The sequence below is a fragment of the Coregonus clupeaformis genome, chromosome 22 (genome assembly GCF_020615455.1).
Source record: "Coregonus clupeaformis isolate EN_2021a chromosome 22, ASM2061545v1, whole genome shotgun sequence".
Taxonomy (NCBI): domain Eukaryota; kingdom Metazoa; phylum Chordata; class Actinopteri; order Salmoniformes; family Salmonidae; genus Coregonus; species Coregonus clupeaformis.
The window spans coordinates 2,893,700-2,904,540 of record NC_059213.1 but is presented as its reverse complement, the minus strand read 5'-3'; the positions used below and the strand labels follow the sequence as shown (position 1 = coordinate 2,904,540).

The following is a 10,841-nucleotide window of genomic DNA, read 5'->3' as shown; positions in this document are numbered from 1 at the left end:
GAATTTCATAGTCTGAAGCTACCATTGGAGGATAAGTCTAGGAGAGAAGTGGGGACTTTTTCCATGGTATGGTGTAAAATTTGGGAAGATAACATAGATAATATTACCTATAATTTGAAGGGTTTTGCAAATGAAACGATAAGAGGGTTTAACCTTCTGTCAAGACTCAAAGGAGTATTGATGGAAGATATCAATTTTGAATATCCGATAATTTTTTCACGTTTTTAAATATTATGGTGATTTTAGTATTTTGTGATGAATCAAAGGGGGGAAATGGTATGAGATTCATTTTATATATCATTTTATATATCATTTTTAGTTGATAGTGATGTTTAATTTGAATGTGTTGTTTTGCAAAAGATACTGTTTGGTCTTTTCTTTTCTTCCAGAAGCATATGGGGGAATGTGTAGAGGGGATTCAAATACTCAAACATGGACAATATGAAGGGACAATATGAATGGACTGGAGGAAGTGGAACAAGGAAGGTGTGGAAATGTTCAGATTCCATCATCGACGTTGCATTGGAAGTCGACACTGCTGAGGAGATGAAGTGTAGTGGACTACATTCCAGTGTCTGCAATGATATATAGACATATTTGCATGTGTAATACATAATTTGTGTCATATTCTTTCTGTATTAATTTTTGTAGAATGATATTTGTTGTTATTGGGTACATGTGGGGATCTCAGATGTTTTTATTTATTTCGTGGATGCTTAGGGATATTGGGTCTAGGCAGGGATTGAGAGAATCCACAGGAGGGTCCGATGGGTCGTCCAGCCTGAATGTGGACATTTTTGATTGTATTTTGTTTGCTGAGGCTTTCATGTGTATTCAAATTGCATCATAGTTTAAAATGCATTGATAAAGATTTATGAATTGATCTGGAGTACTTAGGTGGTTGCCTGGGGCAGAGGGCCGTGAGAGAATTTTACTGTCTTGATTGATTGATGGATATTTGGAAAGAAAGCTGCCAGACAGGTTTTTCGCTCTCACGCTCCATAAAGATTTGCTCATATTTCATAGAAATGTATTTACACTCCATAGAAAAATGTGTTTTGGTTTATTGTTAAAGATACTCAATAAGAGAAATTGTTATTTGTCATAATCCTATTCTTTTTTGTTTTCTAGACTTAATTAGTCTCGAAGGGGGAAATATGTGGTGTCTAAGGAATTTATGACTTTGCTAACGTTTGCAAATGGTATCTTGGAGGATGTTGATTCAGCTTAGGGAAGCATCTGGGGAGCAGTTTTATAGGGCCACCCCCATAAAACAGAGGAAGTCTGTTGTGTGGAGTCATGGGATTGGTCTCTAGGGGAAACCACCCATATCATGGTAAAGATTATAAATACTTGGTTGAGACAAAGGAGGACAGAACAACATATTATTTTGGGTCGTTGTTCTCCAGATGCCTGCAGATGTCTGTAAACTTACGCTGAAATCTTGTGATATAAATAAACCTTTATAATCAAAGTACAGTGTAAGCGGACTCCTTGTTCTCACAGCAAAGATTAGCATCATTATTTAGAAACAACAGAGGTATTGCAGTGGAGGCTCTGGTGGTTGAAAATCAACACTATCCCTCCACCCCCTCCTGCGGCAGAATCAGCACCCTTGCTTGTGGAGATTATACTAGCAATGGAATGCTTTGATAAAGGATGAAGGTATAGTAAGTAGCCTATTGTAAACTGTAACACATCTGACAAATTAGAGTAACATGCCATTTTATCAATAGGGACATCAAACTTTGTGCAATAGAGTACAGACTGTTTGGTTTAACAACGTTTCCAAAACTCCATACATAGGATTTTTGTTTTGTTTTGAAATGTGTATGCCAGTAATAGCCTATGGTAATTTTATCACCAGCACTTTTGGAACCATACCACCAATGTAGCTATATAATCCAACCACCTTTATTCCTCAACCTGCCTTGATTCCCTTTGGTCAGAGTGATAACTGTCTTGATTCCTTTTGGTCAGAGTGACGACTGTCAATGCCTGCTGGAAGTTTCTAATTTTCCAGACCGACCAACCTTTTTAGATTGTTGGTCATGAAGATGTCCCTTTCTTAAAATGTTGTGGCTAAAGGAGGGTCGGGGAAGCGAACCCAGGTCACTGGCGCGAAAGACAAGCAGCCTACGCATTGCGCCAACAGGGTAAACCAACTTAATGAGAATTGTCTTGTGGCTCACTGGCCCTTATTAGCGAGGATCACTATACTGCCTCCCCGAACGGGAAGGCACGTCCCCATGCTTCGACCCTTTGACCACCAATATGTATCCTACAGTTTTTTAGAGAGACAATATCTTTGTGGGAGTCCTTCCTAATTAAAACCCTAACCAGCCGTAACATACGCATTAGATTTCTATTGTCTGGCATTTTCTGTCTTTTAGCCTCTAATTCGTTTTCTCTCCTGAAGAGGATTTGTGTTGGTCTACTGGTTTTCCTCAACATCCACCCTCTTTGGATTTCTTATTGTTGCCGGCTATACAGCCAGAGCTTGTGTGCTCGCCTAGGGTTTCTATTTTAGTCTATTTTAGGATTAGGGTTATGTTATGAAACGTGGGATACTAGGTCTACATTATAAATATGAATTATCCAAATTATCAATCAACTGTAAAAACGTTCAGATACTGTTTAACCAGCAGAGCAGAAGTGCCAAGAGAGATGAGAAGAGTAGGCTATCTCAGCTGATAAAAAATAAAAACAACTATTTGAATTGTGTTTGAGTTCCATGCATGTTTGTTGAACGCTTTGACACACTTGAAAGTGAAAGTGAGAGTGGTTCAGTGAGTGGGCTCGGCCTAGAACATCAGGGAGCTGATGAACGCAGGAACGAACGTTCCTTTTCAGAACCATGGAGAGCGCACTGTGCATAGTGGCGCAGTCCCTTCTTCTACTCCTACTTAGAGCCATATGTATATTCCTAAATTATTCTACTCCTACTGCTCTCTAAACCATGGTTCATAGTTCACCATTTTATAAACTCCCAAATCATCTCCAAAATTCAACTGAATTGATATCACTGTTGAGTGATTTTTAATCAGTTTGGTAAACATGTTCATCCCATTGTGACATTGCCAACCATGATGTATGGAAGCATTTGACGTATTAATGGTTCCCTATAAAAACCTGTAATTCTAAGAACGTGTCAGATGGTTTTGAACTCGGTCAAAATCACTGCAGTATGAAGGGCGATAATGAGTAGGCCTACATTCAGTACTTTGTTGACAGCGACCACGCTGAGATTCCTCCGCGAGCGGCCGCTTCGTGTGCAGCTGGCCTGGTGCTTGCGACCGGTTCGGCTGTCTACTTTTATAGAAAATATTACGGCGTCGGTGAGGATGAACCGGCCACGGTGGAGAGCGTGTACCGTGTTGTCACGGTTGAGGAGGGTAAATTTACAGATTTTACTATGTCTAAATAGCAATACATACTGTTTATAGTACGGACTGAAACTATATTTAGCCATCATCATGTCATCATTTGAGTCCCAAATGGCACCCTATACCCTATTCCCTATTTTTTACCAGGGCCAATAGTTATATGGTCAAAAGGCTCTGGTCAATAGTAGTTCACTAAATAGGGAATATGGTGCCATTTTAGGACTCAAATAATGACATGATGATGGCTAGCAAAGCCCAGAGGAGATTTGATATTTTTTTATAGTGTAGCCCTAGATGCTATGGAATTCCACTATTAACAACAACAAACGAACATGCTCCTCTGAAACCAAACCTTTGCTTTAGGTTTAATTGAACATATTGGTACATTATGCAGACACATAAATACAATGTGATATCACACAATATAAAATACAAATAAAATATAAGATCAGCCTAACTACATGGACAGATGTCTGGTGTCTTGCAGTATTTCTTAAACTTAGAGAAAATTATCCTTTATTGTTTATTCATAAAGATCATGAGCCCACCCTGGACCAGGAGGACCCAGTCCTTGTTCAGGTAATAATGTAGGCCTATCAATAGTCTGAGTACCGGTCTGTTTCTACTCTCTTGCCAATTCCATCGTGGCAATATGATATTTGCATAACAATCCAATAAGGTTGTGGGCAGAAAGCTGAAACAGACTGGCAACCAGGCTATAACAATACTGCTTCTGTAGCAGGATTGGTTCAATAACAATCGGACATTCAAACTGTAATTTTACTCACTCGAAAATTGATCCTTAGTTTGTAGATGAGGAGGTTGGCAGCGGCCCTGTCTGGCTTTAATCCCTTGGTCTGGACCTCTGTGGGTTCCCAGCTCTGTAAATCCAACGATACTGATCATCTCTAGTTTTAAGACTAGTTTATGTAACTTAAACATAAACAATACGTTTTCTGAAGAACAATATGGAAATACATTTCTGTAAACATATTCCCTATTTTTTATAACTGCAGCCAACTTATTACCTTACCCATGCTGGGAGGATGCTGGTGAGAGAGCTGGCAGTGTTAAACACACAGGTAACCATGCAGATTATTGGACTAAGCTAATCTGATATAATAGGCAGGATTACCTTCAGTATCCACTATGGTAGTGGGATACTTTGATGTACTTAAACCTATTCCCTAATTTTCTTACAGATTTTCATGAATGAGCAACACATTTTCATCTCTCATGCTGGCACGATGGTATGGGATGAACTGTTTTCTCAGCCTGAAGAGGTAGCCATTCACATGCAGGTACTTTAGACATGTTCTTAACATTTATAACTCAGACCTGTGTGTTTCAACTATTATCATTGCAGTGGCCTCTCTTGCAATCCCCCCTATACCAGTCTTTCACTCCTATACCAGTGTATCATTCAAACTGACTCTTAAATTGATCCTGTCTTGTTCCTTAGTATGTGGATGAGGAGGTTCGGCAGCAGCCCTGTCTGGCTTTAATCCCTTGGTCTGGACCTCTGTGGGTTTCAAGCGCTGTAAGTCCATCCATTCTGATACTCTCTGGTCTTTAGACTGGTTTATGTAACTTAAACATAAACATGACGTTTTCTAAAGAACAATATAGAAATACATGTCTGTAAATATATTTCCTATTTTTCTAATAGTCTGTAACACTGCAGCCAACTTATTACCTTACCCATGCTGGGAGGATGCTGGTGAGAGAGCTGGCAGTGTTAAACCCACAGGTAACCATGCAGATTATTGGACAAAGCTAATCTGATCTAATAGGCAGGATTACATTCAGTATCCACTATGGTAGTGGGATACTTTGATGTCCTTAAACCTATTCCCTAATTTTCTTACAGATTTTCATGAATGAGCAACACATTTTCATCTCTCATGCTGGCACGATGGTATGGGATGAACAGTTTTCTCAGCCTGAAGAGGTAGCCATTCACATGCAGGTACTTTAGACATGTTCTTAACATTTGTAACTCAGACCTGTGTGTTTCAACTATTATCATTGCAGTGGCCTCCTCTTGCAATCCTCCCTATACCAGTCTTTCACTCCTATACCAGTGTATCATTCAAACTGACTCTTAAATGGATCCTGTCTTGTTCCTTAGTATGTGGATGAGGAGGTTCGGCAGCAGCCCTGTCTGGCTTTAATCCCTTGGTCTGGACCTCTGTGGGTTTCCAAGCGCTGTAAGTCCATCCATTCTGATACTCTCTGGTCTTTAGGGGCTTAAACATAAACATAACGTTTTCTGAAGAAAAAAACCTGTATGGAAATACATTTCTGTAACCATATCCCCTTTTTTTTTATAGCCTGTCAAACTGCTGTCAACATATTACCTTACCCATGCTGGGAGGATGCTGGTGAGAGAGCTGGCAGTGTTAAACACACAGGTATCCATGCAGATTATTAACCAATGCTCATCTGATCTTATAGGGATAATTAACCTTCAGTATCCACTTTGATAGTTGAATACTTTGATGTCTTTAAAAGCTGTTCCCTTATTTTTACCAGATTTTCACGATGGAGCAGCCTATTTTCATCTGTTTCACTCCCAGCTAGGAGGATGGTATGGGAGGAACTGTCTTCTCAAAATGAACAGGTAGCCATTCATATGCAGGTACCTCATAGGTTTCCTTAACCTTTAAACACAGACCTGTGTAGTTCAACTGCCAATTGTCTTAGAATCTATCTTTGCAGTGGCCTCCTCTTGCGATCCTCCCTATACCAGTCTGTCACTTCTATACCAGTCTCTCATTCAAACTGACTCTTAAATTGATCCTGTCTTTTTCCTTAGTATGTGATGAGGAGGTTGGGCAGTGGCCCTGTCTGGCTTTAATCCCTTGGTCTGGACCCTTGTATGTTCCTGTCTCTGTAAGTCTATCCATTCTGATACTCTCTGGTCTTTAGAGGATATTAAACATTAACATCAAGTCACTAGTTTTCTATAAAACAATATAATGAACATGTCTGTAAACATATTCCGTCTTCTTCATCTCCAAGCCCAAACCAGTCTACTATCTCACCCGTGCTGGGAGAATTCTGATGAGAGAGCTGGCAGTGTTAAACACACAGGTAACCATTCACATTATTAACCAAAGCTCATCTGATCTTATAGGGAGAATTTCCTTAATTTGATGGCTTTACCCTATTCCTTCTTCTTTTCACAGACTTCCAAATTGGTTACTGAGGAGCCTACCTTTCACCTCACTGAAGTGGGGAGGCTAGTGCTTGACGAACTGTCAGCACCTTTAGATAGCCATTCACAGGTAGCCATTCACATTATTAGACAGTCATAGAGTATTAGTAATAGTACACACATTAACATGTCCTCTATCTCCACAATTGTGTTTTTTATTAATCACAGAGAAACCTCTGAAATTAGGGGATGTCTTTTGTTTTTTCAGCCAAATAGTGAAGACTCTCGTTTTCCCTATGAGAAGTTGCAGCTGGCTGGGAACTGGGGTTCGTTTCATTTCCATTACTGGAAGATCCATTATGGACGAGTGCAGGTACTTCAGACATATTCTTAACACTAATGAACACACCTGTATATTTTAACTCCCATTTGTCTCTGGGGTTTCTTTTGTATGTCTGGCCCTAATTGAAACGTAGGGGAAAGTTGTTATATCACTGCCAGTAATGATAGTCAAAACTTCGCCTGCCAAATGATATAGAAATCTATAGTTAAAATATAGAGAAAGGTCTGCAGACTGAAGGCGTTTTTTCTTTTAGCAAAATGAAGAGGACTTGCATAACCTGTGCATTGTGAGGGAGTGGAGAAACAGCTGTGGTGGAGCAGAGTCATTCAGGAAAAAATCCTGGACCCATGGGTGAGAGATTCTCAACTGATCTTTCATCTCAAATGCACCTGATTTGTGTCAAATGATGCACACAATATAGGGCTACTTATATTTCCTGGATGAAATGTAATGTTTCCCTGTGTCTCTTTTAAAGGGTCTTGTCCAGGTTGTCCTCACCAACAAGGAGCTGACTGGTATTAAGGTACAGTCAAACACTTTTTCACCCCCAAAAATGGGAAGTGGCAAATGTCCATTTACCTGTTTCAATAAATGTTGACAGAAAATGAAATGAGACATTTGAATTTCTATCCTCATTTTTAGTTCCTTGGTAGAAGGATCTATGGACTCAGGTCCTGCCTTGTCAAGATGAGGTCTGAGTTCACCTATTATGAGGATGCCCAGGTATAACTCGTTGTTTCTCTGTGCTAGGATTTATTTCAGTGTTTGGTTGAGGGGTTTTTAATATTGCTTGGTTTTCAATGTTGGGCTTACAGTGTCACATGTTGTGTGTTAAACAGCAGGTGGATATCTCCACCACAGTGGAGGGGTTCCAGGAGAGGGGATGAGATGACGTCGTATCAGTTCTCCACCTCTGACATCATCACCACCCCTCATGAACCGTTCTCTGGCTCCTCTCACCAGTTCCCCCAGGATTCTCCCCCTCCCCCTCCCCCCTTTCCCCTTCCGATTCCCCTCCCAGTCCCCTCCACCTTACCACTCCACCCAGGACCAGGACCAGACCCCTGACAGCACTCCTCACGTAAAACTCTTTCTACAGTCAATAGCACTTTTTTCTTTGTTTTACTGACATTTGTACTTGTGTGTACAGGTGTGTGTCTAAGTGTCATTGTGTTCAAAACACAATGTTTTGGTATCGACAGGTTTGTAATGTCTGTCAAGGGTCAAGTTTTTAGGTCAAGATGAAAGTATTGTTATGATGTCACTGAATGTTTTGTCTGCTTTAGTTGATGTTGCAGGTGAAATGCAGTTTAGTAGAGTTGATGTTAATGTGATGTCTGCTTTAGGAGTTTGTGGAGGAGCAAAATAATGTTGCAGATGTGCCCCAGCTGTGGTGAGTTTGCTTTAATGTGTTCATCTATAGTAAAAACATTTGCTTTGGAAATAATCTGCCCAATATTGTACTAATACAGAAGTAGGACCTTAATAACCCTTTTACTGCAGTGGGCTAGATCAGGGTCACACAGTGTGTTTCTTAATAGTCTTAAACAAATCTACTTTGAAGGAAAAGTATACATTTCACACATATGGATATGGTCTTAAAAAAAGAAGACACCTTTACCATGTCAGATATAGAGTTGAAACACTTTCTATACAGTACCAGTCAAAAGTTTGGACACACCTACTCATTCCAGGTTTAAAAAATATAAAAAATCTATATTGTAGAACAGGTTTCTTCAATTCCGGTCCTGGAGGGCCGAAACACTTCTTTTTTATTTCTACCTGGTAGTTAATTGCACTCACCTGGTGTCCCAGGTCTGAATTAGCCCCTGATTAGAAGGAGAGGATGAAAAACAGAGGTGTTTCGGCCCTCCAGGACCGGAATTGAAGAACCCTGTTGTAGAATAATAGTGAATACCTAAAAACTATGAAATAACACATATGGAATCATGTAGTAACAAATAAAGTGTTAAACAAATCAAAAAATTTCACTTTTGAGATTTTTCAAAGTAGCCACCCCTTTGCCTTGAGGACAGCTTTTCACACTCATGGCATTCTCTCAACCAGCTTCATGAGGTAGTCACCTGGAATGCATTTCAATTAACAGGTGTGCCTACTTATAAGTTAATTTGTGGAATTTCTTTCCTTCTTAATGCGTTTGAGCCAATCAGTTGTGTTGTGACAAGGTAGGAATGGTATACAGAAGATAGCCCTATTTAGTAAAAGACCAAGTCCATATTATGGCAAGAACAGCTCAAATAAGTAAAGAGAAACGACAGTCCATCATTACTTTTAGACATGAAGGTCAGTCAATCTGGAACATTTCAAGAACTTTTAAAGTTTCTTCAAGTGCAGTCGCAAAAACCATCAAGCACTATGATGAAACTGGCTCTCAGGAGGACCGTCACAGAAAAGGAAGACCCAGAGTTACTTCTGCTGCAGAGGATAAGTTCATTAGAGTTAACTGCACCTCAGATTGCAGCCCAAATAAATGCTTCACGAAGTTCAAGTAACAGACACATCTCAACATCAACTGTTCAGAGGAGACTGCATGAATCAGGCCTTCATGGTCGAATTGCTGCAAAGAAACCACTACTAAAGGACACCAATAAGAAGAAGAGACTTGCTTGGGCCAAGAAATATGAGCAATGGACATTAGACTGGTAGAAATCTGTCCTTTGGTCTGATTAGTTCAAATTTGAGATTTTTTGGTTCCAACCGCCGTGTCTTTGTGAGATGCAGAGTTGGTGAACGGATGATCTCCGCATGAATAGTTCCCACTGTGAAGCATGGAGGAGGAGGTGTGATGGTGTGGGGGTGCTTTGCTGGTGACACTGTCTTTGATTTATTTAGAATTCAAGGCACACTTAACCAGCATGGCTACCACAGCATTCTGCAGCGATACGCCATCCCATATGGTTTGCGCTTAGTGGGATTATCATTTGTTTTTTCAACAGGACAATGACCCAGCACACCTCCAGGCTCTGTAAGGGCTATTTGACCAAGATGGAGGGTGATGAGTGCTGCATCAGATGACCTGGCCTCCACAATCACCCGACCTCAACCCAATTGAGATGGTTTGGGATGAGTTGGAGCGCAGAGTGAAGGAAAAGCAGCCAATAAGTGCACAGCATATGTGGGAACTCCTTCAAGACTGTTGGAAAAGCATTCCATGTGAAGCTGGTTGAGAGCATGCCAAGAGTGTGCAAAGCTGTCATCAAGGCAAAGGGTGGCTACTTTGAAGAATCTAAAATCGAAAATATATTTTGATTTGTTTAACACTTTTTTGGTTAGTACATGATTCCATATGTGTTATTTCATAGTTTTGATGTCTTCACTGTTATTCTACAATGTAGAAAATAGTAAAAATAAAGAAAAACCCTTGAATGAGTAGGTGTGTCCAAACGTTGACTGGTACTGTACATCACAAAAGACTGAAATATAACAAAACCGTTTGACATAGAAAAACCAGATTTTCTGCATTATTAAAAATCATTTTGATTAACTATGAAATTATGAAAAAGATTAATATCATTACACCCATGAGGCCACTAGAGGGCGAGTTGGTCATTTGACTGCAGGAAAGGGTCTACTTTAAGCCAGTGTGCTACAGCAGGGAAATAATCCTGCAGCAACAGCAAATATGAATTATTATGTGGATTATAATTTTCATTTTTGTAGGGGTTGATAGATTTTTTGGGCAAATCAGTCTGACATTTCAAAGTGAAAATTACAAACTTTAAAAGCCTTTTTAAAACTAAAATACACTATAAGTTTAATTTCCTGCCGTGCAGGAAAATTCTCAGCAACAAAAGAGTGATCAAATGAAGGTCCTACATTGGTATGGTCTGTCTGAATCCTGTAGTTGTAACATAGGCTAACATAAGAGGATAACTTCATATCATGGCATTGATGTATGCTTTATCTCCTTATGTTGCACATGTGTTACTAA

The 10,841-nt window shown here is 39.8% G+C and overlaps 1 protein-coding gene and 2 long non-coding RNA genes across 3 annotated transcripts in view; all 3 read left to right on the top strand.

Annotated features, from left to right (window-relative positions):
* Nucleotides 1-3,698: 3,698 nt before the first annotated feature.
* Nucleotides 3,699-4,678, top strand: LOC121547046. The gene is made up of 3 exons (XR_006657228.1): nucleotides 3,699-3,965; nucleotides 4,403-4,468; nucleotides 4,589-4,678. It is a non-coding gene; the product is annotated as an uncharacterized LOC121547046 (long non-coding RNA).
* Nucleotides 4,679-4,886: 208 nt separating this feature from the next.
* On the top strand, nucleotides 4,887-5,555 carry LOC121562160. Its single transcript, XR_006657227.1, has 4 exons — nucleotides 4,887-4,926; nucleotides 5,056-5,136; nucleotides 5,257-5,337; nucleotides 5,518-5,555. It is a non-coding gene; the product is annotated as an uncharacterized LOC121562160 (long non-coding RNA).
* A 2,021-nt stretch (nucleotides 5,556-7,576) lies between these two features.
* Nucleotides 7,577-10,841, top strand: part of LOC123481615 — a 5,174-nt gene continuing 1,909 nt past the window's right edge. The window contains exons 1-3 of the mRNA XM_045206306.1: nucleotides 7,577-7,612; nucleotides 7,911-7,970; nucleotides 8,236-8,282. Of these exons, the coding sequence (XP_045062241.1) occupies nucleotides 7,577-7,612; nucleotides 7,911-7,970; nucleotides 8,236-8,282 (143 nt within the window). The remainder of the gene's footprint in view (nucleotides 7,613-7,910; nucleotides 7,971-8,235; nucleotides 8,283-10,841) is intronic.